Source organism: Sceloporus occidentalis, unplaced genomic scaffold (genome assembly GCF_023333645.1).
Source record: "Sceloporus occidentalis isolate IW3139 unplaced genomic scaffold, rSceOcc1.0.p SCAF_3, whole genome shotgun sequence".
NCBI lineage: Eukaryota > Metazoa > Chordata > Lepidosauria > Squamata > Phrynosomatidae > Sceloporus > Sceloporus occidentalis.
In genome coordinates this window covers 244,377,241-244,402,202 of record NW_028316983.1, presented here as the reverse complement: position 1 = coordinate 244,402,202, position 24,962 = coordinate 244,377,241, and the positions used below count along the sequence as shown (strand labels likewise).

General features: G+C 43.7%; 1 protein-coding gene across 8 annotated transcripts in view; it reads left to right on the top strand.

Moving 5' to 3' along the window:
* TSNARE1 (t-SNARE domain containing 1) overlaps positions 1-24,962 on the top strand; it is a 500,241-nt gene that overhangs the window by 404,833 nt on the left and 70,446 nt on the right. For 4 of the 8 annotated variants that reach the window (XM_089518975.1, XM_089518972.1, XM_089518980.1 and 1 more), the window contains exons 12-13: positions 15,254-15,368; positions 23,151-23,727. In XM_089518975.1, coding sequence (XP_089375101.1) covers positions 15,254-15,349 — 96 coding nt within the window. In that variant the 3' untranslated portion in view covers positions 15,350-15,368; positions 23,151-23,727. Of the gene's footprint in view, positions 1-15,253; positions 15,369-22,157; positions 23,728-24,962 lie in introns of those variants that run through there. The other 4 variants (XM_089518973.1, XM_089518978.1, XM_089518974.1 and 1 more) reach the window with 3 other exon arrangements.

Sequence of the window (24,962 nt, the reverse complement as noted above, 5' to 3'; positions counted from 1 at the left end):
AGGGGCCATATCTATTAAGCAGGAATAGACAATGAAAGCACTCAGGACAGATGGCCATCCAGTCTATATTTTAAAACCTCCAAATAAGAAGACTACACCACCTTCCAAGGCAGCATATCCCACTGTCAAACAGCTCACCAAGATGTTTTTGCTAATGTTTACATGGAATCTCTTTTCCTGTAAGCACTCCTGACAGATGGCCCTCAACCCTCTGAGGCAGTCTATTTGGCTCTCAAACAGCTCTTACTGTCAAGGATTTCTTCCTAACATTTCAGTCAGGGATGGGCAAAGTGTGGCCCATGAACAGCATGTGGATTCCTGGAGGTCTTTTTATTTTTTCTTGGGAAAAGAAGCCCCATGATGGTTTCCATGGTGGTCCCTTTCTTTTAAAAAAAAATCCATTGGCTGTGTGTCCTAGTATCTGAAGCAGCAGAAAACAAGTTTGATCCATCTTCTACAAAGTTTGAAGGTAGCTTCTTTAGGTGTGCATTGGTGGTTGGGAATAATAGGATTTGTTACCGAACACATCATCAGGTCAGGAACCGCAGCTACAGTTGAATTTTTAAGTTTGGGACAGGATTTTTCTAATTTTTCCTTACTTTAATTATTTCCAAGATTATGACCCATAATAAGCCACCCACCCACCTTGGTAGTGTAGGCAGGTACTCATTGTGCCTTGGATATTGAAATCCATGAGGTCTCTAGTAGAGTATTCTAAGTGCCTTATCAAGTTGCAGACCCCATGATTCCTGATGATGGTGGCGCACTAGTAAAAGTGGTCTAAAACTGATAAAACTGTGCTGTGCATATATGCTTCTTGTTCAGCTGGAATTAGGAAATCATGAGATTCAAGACAAAACAAGTCAGGAGAGGAGTAAAAGGGGGGAAATCCACCCATTCTGACTAAAAGGCCCCAACTAGTTTCAAATGGAATCAAACGTAGAATTAGAATTGAGGGATGTCAAGGATTGAGGAGGCAGAGTGCAATTTCAAGGCAAGATTTTGTTCTGCTTTTATAGCTTTACAATTGTATTGTTTAGTATTGCAAATCCAGGAAACATGTAAACAAATCTAATAACCTGTAGTAAAGGTAGGTGGAAAATTAGAATTAATTTACCCTGAATTATTTTTTATTTCAATGTGTATATCAGCATTCAAAACAGTCAACTTACTCAGTGGAAACAACTTGGAAGAGGCACAACAACTATGGTTCTCTCCCTATTCATCTTACCTTCTTAAGAGGTTATTCTTCCTCTCTAATGTGGTAAAACTGGTATATGTACATTGATCTTTGTCAGTGGTGGGCAACTATAGTGGGATCAAGGGACAAATTCTCCTCCTGGGACCCTCCAGAATAAAATTAGAATTTCACTACTTCCCTACAATCTTGTAATGAAGTCTCCTCTCTTATTTGGGATATGGCTTGGAAAAAGGAAAACCTGGGGTGAAAGTTTCAAATGGCCTAGGAAGGAAATGCCTTTTAAAAAACCACTTGGACATCATCTACATGCTTTGTAAAAAAAAAAAAGACAGCTAAACGGATCATGTAAGCATAGATCAGGATAGACAAAGTGCAATGCTAGTGCTCCATGGTTTCCCCTAGACTTTTGGAGTCTCTTTACTCCTCCTTATTCTCCAGACTATTGTTTTTCTGGCAAAAAAGAAAAAGGGAAAAGAAAAGTAAGTCCCAAGGAGTAACAATTTATCTTTGAAACACGTTGCAGGTTTCCCCGTACAGACCAAGTTAGCACCCAGTTTTAAAAATGGTATTTCCTTCCTGGGCTTCCTTAGGGTCTCGTAATTCCAAATAAAGTAAGAGACTTCATTACAAGAAGCCAAGGCTTTTATTGTCATGTCTTCGTGCTCATAGAAAGTCATTGAAAACTTTTGCAAAGACTATTTGCAGTTGCAGACTTATCCTATGCAAAACTTGCATGCATTTTTGCTAGTATTTTTCAGTAGAAAAACAACATTTTCTTCCCAGAAAACAGCATTTTCTGTAAAGAAAGCAGTATTTTTGTACAGATGTTTTTTCCTATGCAAAAAAGAAAAAAAAAGTTCAGGACCTTAGTTCAGAACTTTAGATCAGGATTAATTTTGCACATGAATTGCATTCTTCGTTTGGCATAAAAACACCTGAGATTTGCTTAGAATAAGTTCCCAAACTGTGAAGATTATCATCAGTCCAGGATTTTCATCAGTTCAGGAACACATTTTTGGAAATGCTTTCCAGTATTCTATCCATCCCTAAAAAAACACCATTGATGGTTTAATAGGTTTATTGGGGGTACAACTCATTCTCAAAATTAAGTACTGGCCACATCCCACCTAGAGAAAAAAATATCACAAAGGCCATATCTCAGGAATCATTATCATTGTCATCATCAACATCAGTATAAACGTGTACAACAGCAAAGGTCAATTCTCTGCCTAAAATGAGTTTGAGACATAAAGAGAAGATGCAGAAGGAGAACACATTGTGAAGGCAATGAGTCTTTGACATATGTTATAAAATATTTATGCAGAAGGGTAAAATATGACATGCTTCTCTGGAGGGGGCCAGGAAAAGACTGAAAATATGGGTGGGATCCAGATTGGTGATTAAACAGATCATGCCAGGATCCAGTAGAGTCTCTATTGTGGAGGAAGAGGGGTTAACATGCCAAATCTCCTTTCCACCTGAAGCCTACTGAATCAACTTGCATACTGGTCCTGAGCATCATTCATCTTTCTGAGGCAGATTTTTAGGATATGCAGTGGGCTGCAGAGGGTCAGAGTGGTTAATCGGAATCATAACATTCTAGAGTTGGAAGAGACCCCAAGGGCCATCCAGTCCAACCCCATTCTGCCATGCAGGAACACACAATCAAAGCACTCCCAACAGATGGCCATCAGCCTCTGTTTAAAAACCTCCAAAGTAGGAGACTCCACCAGACTAAGTGTATCCCGTTGTTGAACAACTCTTACTGTTACAAAGTTCTTCCTGAAGTTTAGGTTGGAAGCTGTGGTTTGAATCCATGGCTCCATGTTCTAGTATAGCAAGTACATTTCTATACTGCTTATCAGTGCACTTAAACACTCCCTAAGCAGTTTACATTGTGTAAGCCAGTTGCCCCCAGAAAGCTGGGTACTCATTTTAGCGACCTTGGAAGGATGCAAGCCTGAGTTGAGCCTGAGCCCTTTGGCTGGTATTGAACTCACAGCCTTGCGGTTTGTGAGTGAGTGGCTGCAGTACAGACATTTAACCACTGCTCCACCAGGGCTTCTAACCCTCATCTCTGGAGCAGTAGAAAACAAGATTGCTCTGTCCTCAATATGGCATCTTTTCAAATATTTAAACAGGGCTATCATGTCATCTTTAAGCTTTTCTTCTCCAGGCTAAACATATCCAGCTACCTAAGCCACTCCTCATAGGGCATAGTTTCCAGACCTTTCACATGTTTGTTTCCATTTTTTGGACACTCCTGCTCCAGGTTGAACCTCTGTTCCAAGGTTGCTCTTTATAAGAGCTATACAAGTGGCTGAACTGTTTTGGTCATAAGATTCAGCATCTTAAATAGCTCACCATCCCATTGACATGGGATCCACCAGCAACAACTCCCATGATCTCTTCCTCCAGTAAGAGCTGAGTTCAGCTAATCTCTCTTCTAGAATCAGTCCATTGTGACATGCCTCCCAAATTGTGGAAATGTCTGGACTTGTTGAGCTGGCTGTCGATCACATCTTCATGCCCACAATGTGTTTTCTGGCTTCTTAATCACGGCAGTCTTCATTTATTTACATATTGGCAAGTGAATTGGTTGCTACACAAGCAAATGGATTTGAAATGAGGGTGAATATTGCTGTAATTTTTGCTGCTATTGCAAGATCAGCTCAGTGGTTGTGATCACTAGGAATGATCTGAAACCTTTCCATGTATTTCCACAAATATTTCTGCCTTTCTGAACAACTGCATGCTTGGGTCACTTATCTGCAAAAACAGACTTTTGACCTGAAAAGATTTGTGTCTCCTGGATGCCTTGTTTTGCTTCACATGTAAAACAATATGTTGTACTACAATGAAATATACAAATTGCGCTATTTTGCATCATTTCATGCTGCTACTTATAGGTTTTGATTTAATAACACTGAGCTATTATTTCGCCCAGTTCATTCAAACAAGCAAAGAGTGTGCTATTATGCATCAGTCCCATTCAAAAGCACATTTTGAATCTTTTTGTCATACATTTGGCTTTAGCTGCATGATGTCATTCATATTAGGGATGTAAATCTTCCAGTTCTTCATCCCTACAGGCAAGAATGAATAAATTTTTCAGTATACTCCCCACTGGAAGAGAACACAAATGATTTCTGTGCTTTTCCCAAAAGACTATTCATGCTTTGGGAAATATTCATCTGTCTAGGAGTCCACTTTTTCAGTGCTAAAAACATATCTTTGTGCAGAAACCATGCTTTCTGAGCAGAAATGCACATGCCTGTCTGGGCAGAAAATAATTTTCTGTGCAGAAAACACTATTTTCTGGTCAGGAAAAAAAACCCGCATTTCAATACAAGTGCTTTTCAGAATGCAAGACATCTCCCCAAAGCCTCTTGGCTCCCTGTATTCTTTCCTATCAGGTTTCTCACATTTGGGGAAAAAAATTCTTACTCAGGAAATGAATGGAAAATGAATATTCTTTGCATCCCTTTGTAGTGAGGGAAGCCCTGAGTCTGGGAGAGCTGGGGGGATGGAAGAGGCCCAGGTGGATAGAGGGGGAGGAGTTGGCTTGGAGGTGGGGCAAGGAGAGGAGGAGCCAAGAGCCCCAGGGAGAGAGATAAAAGAGAAGGGAGAGTGGCGCTCGGGAGGAGGGAGACGTCGCGGAAGAGGAGGCCGGGGAGCTGCGGACGAGAGAGGGCTAGCGCAGGTGACTAGGAGTCCTGGGAGGAACGGGATCCCAGTCTCCCTGCAAGGCCGGCTGAGTTTCCGCCGACGGGGCCCTCACGAGGAGGTGGAATTGAAGAATCCTCGAGCAGAAGGAGACTTCCCCTACTCCGACGAGGAGGAGGGGACCCAGGCTAAGGGGCAGGAGAAAGGAGGCGACTGGTGGGACCCCAAAGGAGAGAAGTGGGAGTCGGGCCCTCAACCCCAAGACCGAGACAAGGCTGACTGCGAGCCACTAGAGAAGCACGCAGGAGGACGGAGAAAGGAAGCCGTGAGTTTGGGACCAGCGGAGGACACGCTGAACTAAGAGACTGGGGTTTATTGGAAGGAGGAAGCCCTCTGTTTTGTTTTGGCCCGTTGGCCTTGTTTGTTGAACCCGGAGTAATAAGGGACCTGTTGTGTGGTGGTTAGAATAAACTTTATTGCAGCAGAACCGGGTCCTGAAAGTTTGTTGCCCACGTGGCTCACTTCCTCTTTCTGTTAAGCTACAAACATGCAGCCGGCTACTCCAGCCCCGCCCACACTGGTGGAGAATGCGGGCACCGCCCACAGGGCGGGGCAAAGGCCCTCCCAAGAGCAGCTGTTTGCATGGTTCGCTGAACAACAACAGCTTTTACTCCAACATGTATCTGCGCAGCAGACGCGCATGCTGGAGCAAGTCTGCAGTTCTCAACAACAGGCCCAGGCTCAGTTGGTAACTCAGCTGGCAGAGTTGTGGAGAGCTCCGCGGCCGGCGGGTGGGGAAAACCCGGAGTGGGGTTTGACATGGACTGTGGGGTTAAACCCGCTGAAGTTGATGAAAATGGGGCCACAGGATGATGTGGAAGCTTTCCTCAACACCTTTGAGCGTGTGGCGGCGGCGGCCCAGTGGCCCCAAGAGCAATGGGCTCTCATTTTGACCCCCTGCCTAACTGGAGCCGCCCAGGAGGCCGTGGACACTATGGCGGCGGAAGACGCGAGGAGTTATGAGAAGGTGAAGGCCACCATTTTGCAGACCCTCAATATCTCGGAAGAGACGTACCGTTTGAGGCTGAGAGACTTGCGGTGGCGGCCGGGCCTGCACCCGAGGACTTTAGGGCAGAAGATTAGGGCGAGTGGTCTGCGGTGGCTCAAACCAGCCGAGAGGTCGTCTGTGGAAGTGGCGGAACTGGTCCTGGTGGAGCAGTTCGTGGGGACCCTCCCTCTGCAGGCCCGGAATTGGGTCCGGTGCCACAGACCAAAGAGTTTGGAGGCAGCAGTGGCCCTGATGGAGGCGTTTTCGGCGGCAGAGGAGTGTGAGAGTGGACGGGCGCGGAAGGCAGTAGAAGGCTTCCCACTAAGAGGGGGAAAGGGACCCTCAGGAATTGGAAGAGGCGTGGGGAGGCAAGAGCTAGGAGCCGGGACACCCAGGATGGGGGCAGAGGGCCCGAAGTTGGAGGGCAACGCGGAGAAAGGACCTCGCGAGTCGGCCCCCAAGGAGCCGACACGTAAGCCTCTTGTCTGTTACACCTGTGGTATGGAGGGACACATTCGGCGAGACTGCCCAGTAATGGAGTGCTCTTGGGCAGACTCCTGGGAGGCGGCTCAGGTGAGTAAGGGGCCGACGCAAGCCCGGGTGGTGCCAATGAGGATCAATGGGGAGGTGGTACAGGCTTTGGTGGACTCGGGGTGTAGCCAAACGTTGGTTCGACGAGCCCCGGGGTTGAAAGGGACTCAGGCCATAAATGTCCGGTGTATACATGGAGATTTGAAACCTTACCAGTCCGGGTGGGCCTGGGTTGAGGTAGCCGGCCAGGCTCGTAAGCTTAAGGTTGGGGTGGTTCCTTCCTTGAGACGAGAGGCTCTATTAGGGCGGGATTGGCCGGGGTGGAGGCAGTTGTTGAAGGAGGAGGAGGGCTTAGAAGGGGAGGTTCCAGCGGGCCCTCTGGTCATAGACTTGGCGGGCGTAAAAAGAGCCCAACTAGTAGCTTGGCAACAGGATGATCCAGTGCTGCGAGAAGCCCTAAGGCAAGCCCAGACCGCGGGGGGGCCAGTGAGCCCCAGGTTCGAGATGAGGGGGGACCTGTTGTATCGAATCCCACCCAGGACTGGTGAAGCGGAGGGCGAGGGACAATTGGTGATACCAAGGGCCCTCAGGGGGGAGATAATGCGGTTAGCCCATGAAGTCCCCATGGCTGGACATTTAGGGGTGGAAAAAACGACCCAGAGGGTGCTACAGCGGTTTTTTTGGCCAGGGGTATATGCGGAGGTCAAGGCCTTCTGCAAGTCATGTCCCCAGTGTCAGTTGTTTCAGGAGAAAGGACCGCCTGGGGGCAAGTTGATCCCGATGCCTATCATTGACGAACCCTTTTCCAGAATTTCAATGGATATCGTGGGGCCCTTGGAGCAAGCTGCTGGAGGATTCCGGTATATTTTGGTGGTGGTAGATTGTGCTACCCGGTACCCAGAGGCAGTACCGTTAAGGTCAATACAAGCGACCCGTGTGGCACAAGAGTTGGTAAAGATATTTTCCAGAGTAGGGTTCCCAAGGGAGATTTTGACGGACCAAGGGTCCAATTTTATGAGCCAAACGCTCAAGAAAATGTGGGAACTATTGGAGGTCAAGCCACTAAGGACGACCGTTTACCACCCACAGGCCAATGGCCTGGTGGAACGTTTTAATAGGACCTTAAAAGGGATGCTAAAAAAGTTTGTGGAAAAACACCCTAAGGCTTGGCCCCAGATGGTAGAGCCATTGTTGTTTGCTTTTCGGGAGGTGCCGCAATCGTCGTTGGGATTTTCTCCGTTTGAATTAGTATATGGGCGAAGACCTCGAGGTATACTAGACATCCTCAAGGAAGGATGGGAAGAAGAAGCCCCCACCTCGCAATCAGAGCTTCAGTTTGTGTTAAAAATGAGACAACACCTAAAGGAGATAGGGCAGGTGGCTCGGGGTAATCTAGAGAAGGCCCAAGAGGAACAGAAACGTTACTTTGACGGCAAGGTTAAAGAGAGGAGTTTACAGGTGGGACAACAAGTGCTAGTATTGTTGCCGGCTCAGAAGGCAAAGTTGTTTGCAAAGTGGCAGGGTCCCTTTGAGGTGGTAAGAAAACTGGGCCCAGTAGATTATGAGGTGCGAATGGGAAGAGATCCACCTAAGACTAGAGTTTTCCATATTAATCTTCTAAAGGCCTGGAGGGTGCGCGAGGCCCTGTTTGGAGAAGCAGAGCCGGAGTCAGAGGAGGAGGAAGAATGGTTAATTGGACCCCAGGCGGAGGACTTCTTGGAACAGGGGGACCTTCCCATTTTGTCACCCTTAACTGAGTCTCAGCAACAACAGGTGAGGGGGTTGCAAAATCGCTTCCGGGATGTTTTCCAAGGGGAGCCGGGTTGTACTAGTGTGATACAGCACTCAATTCACACGGATCGAGGTAAAGTAGTAAGGTTGCCCTTGCGACCCTGGCCCTGGAAGGTGCAGGAACTCATTAATAAGGAGGTGGAGGTGATGTTGAAGCTAGGGGTAATAGAGCCGTCAAACAGTCCTTGGCGCAGCTTACCTGTAATGGTACCTAAACCAGATGGGTCGGTTAGGTTCTGTGTAGACTTTAGACAGTTGAATAAAGTATCAAAATTTGACGCTTACCCAATGCCGGGGGCCATAAACTTGTTGGAACGGCTAGGACAGGCCAGGTATCTTTCCTCGGTGGACCTTACAAAGGGATATTGGCAAATCATGTTAAGGCCTGAAGATAGAGAGAAAACAGCTTTTGCTACCCCAAGAGGGTTGTTCCAATTCACCCGGATGCCATTCGGTTTACATGGGGCTGCAGCCACTTTTCAAAGGCTAATGGACAAAGTCTTGCAAGACCTATCTTTTTGCGCTGCGGCCTACATAGATGACATTATCATTTTTAGCGATTCTTGGGAAGAACACTTAATACATTTGGAAAAGGTGATGCAAGCCCTTCGACAGGCAGGGTTAACGGCCAACCCAAAGAAGTGTGCTATAGCCTGTAAAGAAGTGAAGTACCTAGGGCATTGGGTGGGGCAAGGTTGTATCAAGCCTCTGGCCGATAAGGTAGAAAAAGTGCAGGATTGGGGAATTCCCCAGACCAAGAAGCAAGTAAGACAGTTCTTAGGTCTGGCAGGTTATTATAGAAGGTTTATTCCACACTTTTCACATATAGCAGTTCCCCTAACTAATTTGACAAAGAAGGGACAACCGCGGAGGATCAGGTGGGGAAGAGAGGAACAGAATGCCTTCGAGAAGCTAAAAGCACATTTATGTAGTTACCCGATCCTCCGAGCTCCAGACTTCTCCAGGTCCTTTATTTTACAAACGGATGCTTCAGAGAGAGGGTTGGGAGCTGTACTGTCACAACAATTCGAAGATGGAGAACATCCAATTTTATACTTAAGCAGGAAGTTGAAGTTAGCTGAACAAAAATACGCAGCCATTGAGAGGGAAGCGTTGGCCATCAAATGGGCAGTAGTAACACTCCGGTATTATTTATGGGGTTCATCATTCCAGCTTATAACGGATCATGCACCGTTGACGTGGTTAGCCTCCATGAAGGATACCAACCCTCGTATTACTAGGTGGTACTTAGAGTTACAACCTTATGCTTTCACTGTCCATCATAAACAGGGTCTTTTGCATGCTAATGCGGATTTTTTTTCCCGACAGGCCACCTGGACCACTTCACACCCGCCATCTCTCTTGGGGGGGGGGTTGTGTAGTGAGGGAAGCCCTGAGTCTGGGAGAGCTGGGGGGATGGAAGAGGCCCAGGTGGATAGAGGGGGAGGAGTTGGCTTGGAGGTGGGGCAAGGAGAGGAGGAGCCAAGAGCCCCAGGGAGAGAGATAAAAGAGAAGGGAGAGTGGCGCTCGGGAGGAGGGAGACGTCGCGGAAGAGGAGGCCGGGGAGCTGCGGACGAGAGAGGGCTAGCGCAGGTGACTAGGAGTCCTGGGAGGAACGGGATCCCAGTCTCCCTGCAAGGCCGGCTGAGTTTCCGCCGACGGGGCCCTCACGAGGAGGTGGAATTGAAGAATCCTCGAGCAGAAGGAGACTTCCCCTACTCCGACGAGGAGGAGGGGACCCAGGCTAAGGGGCAGGAGAAAGGAGGCGACTGGTGGGACCCCAAAGGAGAGAAGTGGGAGTCGGGCCCTCAACCCCAAGACCGAGACAAGGCTGACTGCGAGCCACTAGAGAAGCACGCAGGAGGACGGAGAAAGGAAGCCGTGAGTTTGGGACCAGCGGAGGACACGCTGAACTAAGAGACTGGGGTTTATTGGAAGGAGGAAGCCCTCTGTTTTGTTTTGGCCCGTTGGCCTTGTTTGTTGAACCCGGAGTAATAAGGGACCTGTTGTGTGGTGGTTAGAATAAACTTTATTGCAGCAGAACCGGGTCCTGAAAGTTTGTTGCCCACGTGGCTCACTTCCTCTTTCTGTTAAGCTACAAACATGCAGCCGGCTACTCCAGCCCCGCCCACACCCTTATCCCTATTGAGTCACCAACCCCTCTGCATGGATCCACCAAAACATAGTATTCACAGACCTGTTGCTTGTCTGAAGTATTTATCTGCACTTGTCAATTTCAGATTCTGTTCTCGGATCAGAAGAAAGCATTTTTTCCACGCAGCAAAGAGGCCATTTGTCTCCATCCCCACATTTGCCATTATGCATGACAACTCAAGCTGTGCACGTAGATCATAAATCAAGGGACCACCATGAGGAAGAAGTTTCATTAAGCACATGAAAAGGCAGCTAGTTAGCACAAGAAGGCTGGTAGCATGCCACTAGCTCAGATTTATTACTGAAATCCATCTTGGAAATCCAAGCATGGTTTTGTGGTGAAACAATGCCCATCCTACAGATGTGGCTTCTTTCTCTTACTTCTGCCCCCTGTGCAATGACATGGTTGTTGTGATAGTGGTAAAGTTGGCCACAGAGACAGGTCCTGTGTCCTGCTCAGAGTCTTAATGGAAATCTTTGTGTCTTTTGTGTCTAACAGCCATGACAGCTCCATACACATAAATCTGAATTCCACGTGAGAGATGTTATGTATGTATCACAGTAATTCTGTTGGGTTGTCATATACTTAGCTTCCTTTTTGAGATCTTCGTTTAGTGCTAGCTTCTTTTTATTTCGTTAGAGTTTCTCTTTAGCTCTAATCCGCTTATTTTGGTAATCACTTTGGGTCGCTCTGTCCTCATTTTTCTCCCTTCCTTCAAGTTAGTAGATAAATGGAATGTCTTGTTGAGATGAAGGAGGAAAAGTTTCCTTTCCAACTAGCTCACACGCTCAAAACTTAATTGCCTGTATCCTGAGTTCACCCCAAGGCCTGAAGACAGCCTTTTCTTTTTAAAATAAAGCTTATGGGGATGATCGGGTAATTCTGATTTGTTACAGGCAGATTTGTACATTGGTTGGCCTTTGTTGGAAACTGTATTGTGAGAGCAAATTGACTTTTGTATAGCAAAAATCCTGTAACAGAGCAGTTTAGGTTTCAAGTAGTGTTATTCTATAGTCATTGCATAAACAAGAAGGCAGATCTAGATCAGAGTCAGTCCCACCCAATATCCTACATTGTGCTTGTATGGTGTTACTCTGTCTGTTGCATTTACACAGTAGTTCTGCTACTTAACCTTTCTTCTGAATGCTGACATTGTGCAACCAATTGTGATAAACTAGAAAATTGGAGTGAAACTAATGGAATGAAATTCAACAGAGACAAATTTCTACATTTAGACTACAAAATGTATAGGATGGGAAATGCTTGTCTTAGCAGCAGTACATATGAAAAGGACTATGGGATTATTGTTGATCATAACCTGAATAAGACGTAGAAGTGTGATGCTGGAGCAAAGAAGGAAAATATTATTTTAGCCTACTTTGCTAGAACCATAGTTTCCAAGGCAAGGGGAGTAATAGTCCCATTACATTCTAAACTAGTCAAGCCTCATCTGGAGTACTATTCTGAGCACCTCATTTTAGGAAGGATATACAGTTGACCCTCCATATCCACAGATTTAGTATCCATGGATTCAACCATGCATGGCTTGAAAAGTTTCAAAACTATTATAAATTCCAAAAAGAAAACCTTGATTTTGGCATGTTATATAATAAGGGGCACCATTTTACTATACCATTGTATGTATTGGGACTTGAGCATCCACAATTTTTTGTATGGGGGGTTGGTGAGGATGCGGCTGGAATCAACCCATGCAAATATAAAGATATATACTGTAGACAAGTTGGCGCAGGTTCAGAGAATGGCAGCAAGAATGATAAGTATGGAGAACAGAACATATGAAGAAAGGTTGGAAGAGGTGGGCTTTTTAAGCCTCGTGAAAAGAAGGGTGACATGATAGCAGTCTTTAAATATCTAAAGGGCTGTCACAGAGAAGAGGCTGCAGGTTGGTTTTCTGATGTCCCAAAGGGTAGGACCAGGTCTACCAGTTTGAAGTTACAGGAGAATAGATTTTCATTGAACATTAGTAGGATGTTCTTGATGATAAGAGACTTTTTAGCAATGGAACCAATTGCCTGGAAAGATGCTGGAGTCTCTTTTTCTGGATCTTTTCCAAAAAGATGCTAGACAGTTGGAGATGTTCTTGCTGTCATTCTTACATAGAGCTGGGAGTGGATTTGATGGCCACCAATGACCCTTCTGATTCTGTGATTCTGTTCTTATCTGCCAAGAAGCCTGCTTATGCTTCCATTATGCAATGGAGAATACACAGTGGCAGTTTCTGCCATCCCAGGAAACCAAGTGGTCCATTGAAGTGCCATACAAGAATACAGAATTGCATTGCTGGAATCTGTTGGTTGGTCCCAACTAGACCCTTTCAATCAGTTGTTGAATAATGGGGCAAATCCAACCGATTCAATGACTTTATTCTTGTCTTACTCTTAGGCTGCATTTGAACTGCATAAATAATACACTTTGATAACACTTTAACTTCCATGGCTCAGTGCTTTGGAATTCTGGGATTTGTAGTTGAGTGAGGCATCAGAGCTCTCTGATAGAAAAGGCTAAATATCTCACCAAATCCCACAATGCTACACTATTGAGCCGTGGCAGTTAAAGTGATGCCAAACTGCATTAATTTGGTAGTGCAGACAAGGCTTTACTCCAATCTTAGCCGCCTGGCTGAGAATCCTAAATTCCTCTCTTCCAACTGTAAATTCCAGGATTCCACCAGAGGGAATTGTGGCAATTAAAATATAGCCATAGAGCTATTACTGTGTAGTCTGAAAGGATCCCTAGTCAGAAGTACAAATTTTCCTCCACTAGCAAAAGCTATGAGGAAACATGAGAACAAACTGGGTTAGGAAAAAGTGGAATGTTTCCACAAATTAAAGGAACTTGGGAAATAACTTTTTCCCCTACTGGGAGCAGGACTTTGGACAGCAAGACTGAAATGAACAAGCATTCAGTGAATTGCTAATGAAGTTATAGGTTTATCAAAAATATGCACTGATTATGGCGCATATATATATATATATATATCCAGATTGACATGCAGCAGCTCCCGTTTGAAACTCTGCTGGACTCTAGCCTTCATTGGAAGCCTTTTGATCTGCCTGAATATCATTTTAAGGAAACTGGCATGATTTAAATCAGGACAGGGAAAAAAAGAGTAGTTCATAGTATTATTGGCCTTTCCTAGCAGCACTGCTGGAGCAGTGGTATTTGATAGGAAATTTGTTATTACATTTTTAAGGAAGCTTTCCTTTAAAGGTCAACTGATTTGGACCACACGTTATAATTTGTACATCTTTTCAAAGGTCACGTTGCCCAGTTTCAGTACCACTGGCTTCTCAGCTTTATCGGAACTGAGTAGATACTACATGACTAGTAGATTTGATCCAACAGAAGGGGGATCTTCAGCTCAGTTCAGTTGGAAGGTCAGAAAAGGACAAAGAGAAAGAACCATCATGTCATGGAGCTGCTCTTTCTCTTTCTCTTTCTCTCTTTTAGTCCTCATGAACCCACCAATAGAAAAAGAGTGTGGAGAGCAAAAAGCTAAATTTCTTAGCACCATTGATTGAAGCAGATTCTACAAGTTTCAGCTTAGAGAGGTGATGAGAAAGATTCTGATAGTTTCAGGGAGAAGCTAAGGATGTCCTTACATGTTCAAAGATGGAGCAAAAACGCATACACATAGATTCATAGGCAGAGCCTGCATGGTGCAGAAGTTTTACTGCTGGACTAGGAGTTCAGGCGACCAGGGTTTGAAGCTCCACTCAGCCTTGGTAACCCACTGGATGATCTTGGCAGAGTCAGAAGAAGACAATGGCAAACCTTCACTGAATAAATTGTGCCAAGAAAACTGGAGAAGTGAGTGTCGTACATTAGAGCTGATTTGCAGGGCACATAACACTGGACATAGATTTCGTTTCTGTGGTATCTGTGTTCAGTTGTCATGGCACATAAAAATGATCAAAATTATGGGATTTCTTTTTTTTTCTTTGCTTCAAAATTGGTTTTTGCCAAACATTACGGGAGGGAGGTGCAATAAACTGATATTTCTTTGAAGAAAGCTGCATATTTTTTAAAAATATATGGCTGGCATTCTATATTGCAGTTAGAGATTCATAACCTAGCATTATGAATCTATAACTGGTCTGTATTTACTGTAACATATCCAGGGGTAACTGTGTTGGCCAAGAGCAAAGTGTAATAACATCCAAAATCCATTGTGACAACCAAAATGCACAATGTATCATATATTTTGTGCATTTTGGTTGGCTCACTAAAGGTATCACTATTTTGTGAATTTTGGATTTTATTGTACTGCTTTGTACAGTGGACTCCCCACATTCACTGGAGTTAGGGGCACAGGGCACCCTTGAAAGTGGAAAACATGCAAAATAATTTTAAAAATACTTTTCTTAATCCTGAGAGTACACCTCTCAAGCAATCTCTGAGTCTAGGTCCTTCAGTGCAACTCTATGGTCAACATCAGCTGAAAGTTGACCATAGAATTGCACTGGAGGACCTACAAATGCTTAGATAAGTGTTTTCTCTCTCCTTCTCTATGGTCTACTTCCAGCAGAGTAATGCTGGAAGACCGAGAGATTCCTAGGGAGAACATATTACTGAAATCTATGAATAATTAAATCTGCAAAAACCAAAGCCACAAATGTAGAGAGCTGTGTGCATTTGTCTTTTGCCTGCAAATCAAAATGTATTTCTTTTAAATGGCACATATGTGGTGTTATCTGATTTTTTCATTTCTCTGAAGTGGCAAAGGCATCTCTTAGGTTGTACTAGATGTTGGACCTGTGCACACAACCTAGTAATTAACAAATCTTACCAGCTTGGGAAAAAAATCTTTATCATGATTTCTTTTCTTTATCCATTTTAGCGACGAGCCAGGAGGGTGAAGTGTTGTCTCATCTCTGCTGGGCTGGCAGTCCTCCTGGTCTTCATCATAATTATCACTGTTTCAGTCAAGAAGTAAATCCACTTGGTTTTTGCAGGTAAGACTTTTTTCCTGGTTCCTACTATACATTGTTGATGTTAAAGCTAAGGAAACAGGACCACTCCAGAGAATACCAGCAGGGCATAGTCTGAGCTGGAGTGGGGGAGTAATGGGATGAACTTCACCATCTCCACAAGCAGAGAAGCTGAACATTTGTTGGTTAATGTGCAAGCAACAACAGGGATAGTCTGAGAGCAACTTGTAGAACTTAAGATAAAAGGGGTCAAAACTTTACACATGCCACTATATAGTATAGTTGCCCCCATCAGTGGCATCAGGTGGTTTCCATGCATATTGGAACAATGAATCAGCTCCATGTTTCAGTGTGAGCTGTGGGAAAAACCCCATCTGAAGTAATCTTGCCACGAGAATCCTCTGATAGGGTCACCATAAACTGGAGTCAACTTTAAGATATGTACCAGTGGATCCAGCATTGTGTAGCAGTTTAAGTGTTAGACAGGAATTGTAGGAAACCAAGGTTCAGATCCCTACACAGTCATGGAAACCCACAGGGTGATCTTGGGCATGTCACACTCTCTCAGCCTCAGAGGAAGGCAAGGGCAAATCTTCCTCTAACCAAATCTGGCCCAAAAATCCCACTTTGGTAAGGTCAACTTTGGATCACCATAAATTGGAATTGACTCGAACAGTCCCTTGGATAATTCCTTTAAAGGTCAAACTGAAACCTAGAGTCCCAAGGTCATTCTAGTCCAAATGTGGAGCAACTTTTAACTTTTAAAAAAAGTAGAAATGAAATTGTTTCCTTCCATCTCTAGTTGTATTCTCATGCTTTCTGGTGGCTACTTGTGGCTATTTCCACCATCTTGATCCTGGGTTAAGTGCCCGAGGTTTTTGCTAAATGCCTTTTTGGGCCTTCAGCCAGTCTAAAGGGAGTCTGGCTTCTTCTCCTTTTCGTGCCAAGGAATGCAAGTTTGAAAATGAACCAACTGGCTAGAAAGGCAAGGTGAAATAGGCTCCTGCCGAGTTTTCCCTTCCCTAGAAATAATTTGTCTGCAATACAGCTGAGCCAGCTGTCATCCCCTTAGTTTCTAAAGCAGAAAATGCACCACTGATTCTTCAGCTCAGTGAGCACAGAGGAGCCAGCTGTGTCTTGTACTGAGACACCCTTGCTGATGCTTTGCAAGACCCCTTCTGGAAGTATGTCATTTCCTTCCCTGGAGCAGCTTTGAAGATCAAGGAGAGATATTTGAAGAAACTCCTGGAGATGTTTGATCCACCTCCCTCATTCTTCGTGGAGCGAACTAGACAAGCATTTCAGGGTTGAATTGTAAATGGATAGCAAGGGAATCTTCTCATTACCAAGATGGTCAACTATTTCCTGAGTAATTGGCAACATGTTGAGGTCTTTATTCCTTGAGACCAATTTTCATCTTCCTTCAGTAGAATTCAGTGAATTCAAATAGATATTACTTCCATACCTTCACAATTCCAATCAGTCTGGAGAGTGTAAAACAGGAATACTTGAGAAATTTCATGTTTGCACATTCAGATATGACCTGACCTGGACCACGCACCAGACTGACTGGAATTGTGAAGGTATGAAGTAATTCCGGCACTTTATTTGGTCCTACAGTTGTGTAGCTTAAGGTAACATTTTCTTTCTCTCTGGGTTCATCTACACTATAGAAATCATGCAGTTTGACACCACTTTAACTGCCATTGCTCCATTCTACAGAATTCTGGAATTTGTAGTTTTGTAACATTCTCTGTCAGAGAAAGCTGAAATACCTAATAAAACTGCAAGTCCCAGGCTTCCATAGGATGGATCTTCAGAACTTAAAGTGGTGTCAAACCACACTATTTCTACAGTGTGTACTAAACAGTTTCAGGTAAATGGTTAATAATTTAGAGCTCAAATGCTTAGCTAGAATATAGAGCTAAGGACGTTTAGCCCAGGAAACAGGAGGTTGGGTTAGGCATTGTGTAGCATACAGCATTGAGTATGTGGAGTATAAACCTAGACAAGTAGAGCTTGTGCATTCATTAAGCTCTTCACTGATCGTTCTGTAAAACCCTTGTGGTTGAATGGCAGCACTGTACAACCGAACATATATTGGAATATGCAACCAAAGGTATAATTGAATGCACATCTCATGTCTGTGGGCATTTCTATGCACAGCAGTACCACACATACAATTCTATTTCTGCAGCCTTGAATAGGAGAGGCAGTACAACTTTTCAATAAGTTGCAGCCCTCTTGCACTTTTTAACATCATCTCAGTTTTTCAAAAGTCAAAATTAGACTTCTGGACACCTGAAATGTTCTATTTAATATTTTGCTATATTTGGCAGGCTGTAACCAAAATCCTGTTGGTGTCTTACACATGTATCCCAGTCCCAGCATACAACTTCATGTTAATTTCTTTGATGTGATGGAAATGGAGTTGAACATGCAATACCCATGTACGGACAGAGACGCATTCTCAGTTGATGCATATTGAACTGCTGAAATTGGTGGTGGTATTTTTTTGGTTTCACATGCACTCCATTGTACCTTTTGTTTTACTTTCTATCATATACCCTGTTTACTTTCTATCGTACATGTTCTTCTATTTCACAACATGCATGCTGTTGTGCATTCCATTGCACAATGTGCCCATTCAACACAGGGGCTACATAGCTCAATCAGTGTATAACTCCACATGCAGTGATTTATACTGCTATTGTGTCTCATGGTGGCAAGTGCTATGGTGGCACGTGCACTTGTGAATCAAGAGAAGAAGCAAGAGAGAGCTGTGGATAAAGAGACCAGGGGCAAACACAGAGCTTTCCCAAGACTATAAGCATGACTCATACAATCCATAGTTTGAGCATAGAAGTCTGTTCAAGAAAGGTCGAAAGCCAGGAAGAGAATGAAGCAAACCGATAGTCATATGAAGGAAAGGAGATGTAACACAATGACAGGTAGAGATCCTGGATCCGTTGTGTTACAGCAAAGAGATGGTCTTGGCTGTATGAATTTGTTGTCCTGTACCTTCAAGTCATTTCCAACTAATGGCAACCCTCAGGCAAACCTATTGTGGGGTTTTCATGGCAATTTTTCCAGGCAAAGCATTATCTGAAGATGCCAGCCACAAATGCTGGTGAAATGTCAGGAAGAAACTTTTCTGGAACATGGCCACATAGTCCAAAAAACCCACAAAAAACAAACCTAGGATCCTAGCCCATGTTCCTGGAAGTTTCCATGCATTGGAAATTGTCACAATCCAGACCTGCCACAATTCACCTTCCCTGGGGAAAAAAAAACAGCCCAATATGTTGACCTAAAACCAGGTGGCTTTGCAGAATCCATTATGACTGAGGGAAAGGTGGCTTGTGTGATTAAAAGAAATAGCCTCAAAGAATCCTCAAACTGCCTTTGATTAGGAACATTTGTCATCATTTCGACATGTCCCCATTTGAAATCACAGCAATATCTGTTGGCCACATTTCTGCAGCATTGCTCTTCAACACGGCTGACCATGCTGGCTTTCTGTATGCCTTGTATAGAAGACAGAAATTCCTGCTTCCACCCATGTGGTGCCTTCCTTAGGCTGGCAGAACTTTCCTCTCTCCCTCCCTCTTTTGCCCTGAGAACGGATGTTAATGCATCGTTGTAGCCACGGCAATTCCCCGTCTATGAGGAAATGTTGAATGAAGCCATAACTCAGTCTAACGAATGTTGTAAATAAGGGCAAAACACAGCCAGCTCGGTTCCGTAGAATGGCTCTTGCTTTCCAAATTGATGCCATGGGGACAGTTTTGCTTATTGGCTCTCAGTTTTTACCACCAGGCCGTACGTCGCTCAGTGGTTGAAAGCACCAGCTAGATTGCAGGCCTGTTTTCCCCTCTAAAACTACAGGGACTTCATCATATTTACCAGCTGCCAGTCCTCGGCTTGGCCCCTGAGCTGAGATTGCTTATGGACTCCCTTCCTTTTCTAAGAAGGGAAACCTGCAATCCATCTTTGCAATTACTCCTGTTCTAAAATCTCAAATCATTCCCAGGCTTTTAAAGAAACCTTTTCTTCACCTCCATCAATATCTTTTTAAAGGCCTCATAGAGCCGCTACAAGACAAGTCTCCAAGAACTTTTTGAATAGAGGAGGGAGGGAAGGAAAATATGCCCTGTAGGTTGCATATAGCCCCTGAACCTGACGCTGTGGCCTCCAAAATTCCCAGGCAGTCTTCCAAAGCCCCCCAAGCCAACTCCTCGCAAATAATTAGCTTGATTTTTTGGGTAATTTTCCATTTGAAAAACATCAGTGTATGCAAAACCAACTACCAAAGTGGTGGTTCATCCTTTCCCATCTTCTGGAATCTCCTAAGATGCCTTCCCATGGAGAGCTTTTATTTCAGCCATAAATTAGCTGGAAATGACACCCAGAAGTGATGTGGTGTCACTTCCAGTGCTCTCGGACTGATCACTGCAACCCCCAGAAAGGCATAGATGTGACTATTGACCCTTGACCCCAGTATGGCCATCCCACTGCCCTACAGTTCTTGTGGCAAGACAGAAATGGACTTCTTCCACTGAGAGTCTCCTTGATATGAAGAACTTCCAGTGAGATTCCTGGAGGGGGTAATTTTCTTTGTATAGATAATCTCCATTTAGTTTCTCACACTGATGTTTCTGGTGTGACAGGAAATTTGTCACAATATACTTCTGGGCCATTCTGACTATTGTCTGATTGATTATTTTGGCATTGTCCACAGCAGGGTATCACATTCTCCATTCCAGGACACAACCCCTTTGTGTTAATGGTCTGTATTCCCTATCAGTAGCTGATAGGGAATACAAAATATTATTGCAAAGTATTAGTCAAGTGTACTTAACTAAGTAATTCTCCTGGCCCCACCCAACAAACTTGACAGAAACATCACCCATGTTCCATCATTCACATCTGCTCTGTGGCAATAGTGTCAAAATCATGACTGAGTAGCAATCATAAATATAAAACAGTTGACTAGATTTACTCATCTACTGTTGTTGTGTGCCTCCATGTCATTTCCAACTTAGGGCAAACCTGTCATGGAGTTTTCTTTGCAAGATACATTCAGAGGGAGGTTGCTTTTGCATTTGCCTTGCTCTGAGGCTGAGACAGTGTGGCTTGCCCAAGGTCATCCAGTGAGTTTCTGTGGTTGAGCAAGGATTCAAACTCTGTAGTCCAATGCTCAAAACCACTACACCATGTTGGCTCTCTTCACTCATCCATACATATTTCATATTCACAATCCCTATTTAGGTATACTTAACTAAGTTGCTAATAAAGAATACAGGCCATTAATACAAAGGGATTGTGTTCTAGAATGGAAAACATGATACAGAGCCATGAACAATGCCACATAGACAATAATCAAAATGTCCCAGAAGTAATCTGTGCTACTAAACTAAGTAGCTGATAAAGAATACAGGCCACTATTACTAGTACTGATAGAATTGGTATTGCATATAGATGCATTCCCCACCGGCAGAGACTGAAATGATGCACAATAAATAAAAATGCATGTTGTTGTTGATTACTGTCAAAATCAATTTCAATTTATGGTGACTTTGTGAATGAGAGGTCCCCAATTCCCTTGCTCAGGTCCTGCAGAGGCAGGACTGTGGCTTCCTTGATGGAGTCAATCCACCCATAATGTGGCCTTTTCCTCTTTTCTTACTATCATCCACTTTATTGATTATTATCATCTTTTCCAATGAGTCATGCCATCTCATGCTATGTTGAAAGAGTGATAGCCTCACTTTAATCAGTTTGGCTTATAGGAAAAGTTCAGGTTTGAGTTGCTCCAGGGCTAATTTATTTCTCTTTTTGCCAGTCCATGATATCAGAAGAACTCTTCTCCAGCATTACATTGGCAATGGCAGGGACAAGCAGCCCTCTGTAGAGTATCCAGAATTTTGATGTCCCTCTTGAAAATAACTTGCCCCATTTCTTAGCAGGCTATAATTCAGTAGAAACCAAGGCTTGAAGATTTGACTGCTTGAAAACTGGTTACTTTTAAACAGAGTAAGAACCACAGAATCAATTGTTGAATGGTGTGTCACTATATAGATGCATCACATTCAATGGGTTTACTTTAATTGGGTCTATTTACAGTAAGATTTGGGACTACACTTTTGGCATGGAGATCCAATAAGCAGACTGTTGGCACTTAAATTTCCACCAGAATACCTAGAACATCATCTGAAGAATGGAAGCTTCTCTCTGCTTCCCATTTCTCTCTCCTCTAGGTGTGCAACAGACTTGGAGGGTGGGCGTGTGGATACAGCTCTGTTCTTCCCCAACTACCTGCTGTCCTTGTGCATGGAAGAAGTAGGATCAGCTTCTGTCCCTAGACTGAGGTTGCACCTTCTTTACCCAGTACAAAGTCATCCAGAACAAACTGGAGCACAAACACACAGCTGTCAGTGGTTGGGCAGGATACAGCTGAGTCCAGGAGCTCCCGAGTTCCTTTTGTGCAGCTGGGAAAGAGTTGTTGCACAAGGGGGTATAGGTTACTTCCTTCTGTGGTGTTCCCCAAAACATATATGCTGGATTAACTGTCAATTATACTAGCATAGATCATAGAAAAGCAGAGGAAAACCTCCCTACCACTGACATAGATAGTACAGTAGGTCCTTGTTATTCACTGGGGTTTGGTTCGAAGACCCATCATGAAATCTGTGGATACTCAAGTCCTACTATGTACACTGGCATAGTAAAACAGTCTCTCTCTCTCTCTCTTTCTCTCTCTCTCTCTCTCTCACACACACACACTCACACACACACACATATATATCAAAGCACATCACTTTTTTAAAAAAAAAAATAGATACAAAGGGCTGAATACTTGTAATATGGAGATCTCCAAGTCTGGCAAATGCAGAATGATACTTTTGGAGTTGCCATGTTCCAAGATTTCAGGGCCAAAGCTTGAGACCTGGCCACAACTTCTAATATTTTTATAGTATTGGGCCCTGATGATCTTATAAGGGGCAACTCCTGGTAATGCCAGTAAGCATGATGCATGAAGCATCAACATAATTACACAGAGGATGCTGTTCAAATAAAAAACACCAAGTCTAAGTAATGAGGAAAATGTATGCTGTTATTTAAAAGTATATTTTCCAGCCATGGATGGTTTAATCTATGGATGAAGATACCATTGATATAGAGGGCCAACTGTATAAACGTACACTTTTCAAGGCAGTATTGTCACACTGAGATTCCTCCTCTTTGCCCTGTGAACTGGAAGAAAGAGGTCAGACCCAGAGATTCAGGGCAGGCCCTGAGATATTGGACTTTATTATAGTTGTTATAATTCACAAATAGAGGACAGAAATCTCATGGGTCATATAGCAGTCCAAACATCAAGAAGTCAATAATAATGGATCAGACAGTAGCTGGGGAAACCAATATAGGCAGAGAAAGACACAAAAGAGTTCAATTCCAAGGGTCCTAAAAGCCTGGTGGTCTCCAAGCTAGGTTGGGAGTCTTTTCTATAGGGTAGAAAAGCAGCTGACAAGTCTTTGCTGCCTGTTTTATCTAGGCAGGCTGATGGTTCAGGAGAACAGCTGAGGCAGAACTACTCGAACTGCAGCGGTGCCAAATCTCTCCCCAAACATTCTTATGCCACTGCTATTCCAGAGGGAGGTACAGCAGTGGTTCCCAGAATCCCCCAACCAAGAAACCTCCAGAATATGGAAAAATTACCATTCTGGATTACAGTTCCCAGAATCCTCCCCCCCCCATCCAACTTTTCCAAACTCTGCAACTTTCACTTCTCCTCCTCTATAGAATGTAGGTTATTTCAGTGACAGAGGAATGCAAGCATCCTGTTCGTCTGCCAGACAACATGGCCACAGATGACGCTGCCTCCTGGGATGCTGAGCATGGATAATGACATGGCTACACATTTTGCAGTCAGGTTCCCCTGAGACATCGCTTGCGTCTGCACGAAGAAGCAAAATGACCTTAGGGAAAATAACAGCTGGTGTGCTCTGACTTGCTGGTGTTTTTTCTTGTCCCCACCTTGTTCAGATATTAAAGGTATTTCTCCAAATAACAAATAAGCACAATACTCACAACTTGCCCTTTGACTCCACATGCATTTCCTTTTGCAAGAGCAAAGGGAAATGCTGTGCTAGCATTTACTGAGCTATTTCTATTTCATTTTGCTCTTCCATGTCATCAGGTTATTTTCCCAATATATGCTCATAGATAGCAAAAACACTGGTTAGAGGTTAATGTTTTTTCCTCTATTCTAGCTGTGCTATTCTACTGTGCTTTGAGCACTTGAATGATGTTTCTATGCATTTGACTACACTGGTTTTAGACTAATTGAAACTACTGCAGCCTAGTGCTTGTTTTCTGAGTGGCATATATATATATATATATATATATATTGTCAAAACTGAGCTTGTTTGTTGACAATGGGGATGAGTCAAGTACTTGTCCCTTTCTGCCTTTCCAAGGCTGTTTAGGATACATAATCCTAAATCCTATTCTTAATACTAAATAGAATAGACCCATTGAATCAACTAGATTTACCCGTGTGTTAATTCACTATTCAATAATGGATTGAATGAGTCTATTCTGGTTGGGATTAATCAACTGGGTTTACAATCAGTTGAATATTAATATATTCAACTGATTGTAAATATTAAAATATTTGTAAATAATAAAATATTAGAATATTAAAAGAATGCCCAAACTGCAACCTTCCACCCAATGTCAAGTGAAGAACAAGGAAGTTACTTTTTGCTTGTAGAGCAAAAGTAACTTTTCCAAGCTCTGACCATGTGTGGAATATGACATGTCAGTCAAGGAATGGAGGTACCATTCTTCTCTCGCAAAAAAGGCAAGGAGGATGTTGCATATACTGTATCATGTTTCCTTACATATGGAGCCCCTTGCAAAATACCTGTTTTATATGTTAAATTATGTATGTAGTGCAAGCATGTGAATTAAGTGGGTTGTGGATCACAGATACTTTATTCTGGCTCTCCAGCCCTGTGTCTACCTCATCAGAGGGGAGAAGGTGCTTAAAAATATGGAGAATTGGAACTTCCAGAAGGCATGTTTGCTGTGAACTCTCTGCATATGTACAACACTCCTTCCAAAATTATAGAATCATAAAGTTAGAAGGCCCTCAGATCAACCCTGCTTAATGCAGGATCTCCAGGTGTTTTGGACTTCAGCTCACAGAAGCTTTAGCCATCTTGGCCAATGCTCTAAGGTTCTAGGCGCTGAAGTCCATAACACCTGGAAGGCCAGAGTTTGGGAATTACTAAGCTAGAACATCCCAGCAGGGAGCTGCTCAGCCTGTTTCTGAAGAGGTCCAGACAAGGAGACCCCACCACTTCTCTAGGGAATTGGAACCACTCTCTCTGTCAAGAAATTCCTTCTAATATTCATTCAAAACTATTATAACTAGACATACCCTCCAAGGCAGCAGAGAGTAGGCCTGCCCCAACTCAAATACCTTTGAGTATTTAAAGAGGGCAGTCCTATCACCCTTGAATCTTCTCTTCACCAAGCTGAACATTCCCACCTCCTTCAACCTTTCCTCATGCATTTTATTCTCTGTACTTTTTGTCATCATTGTTG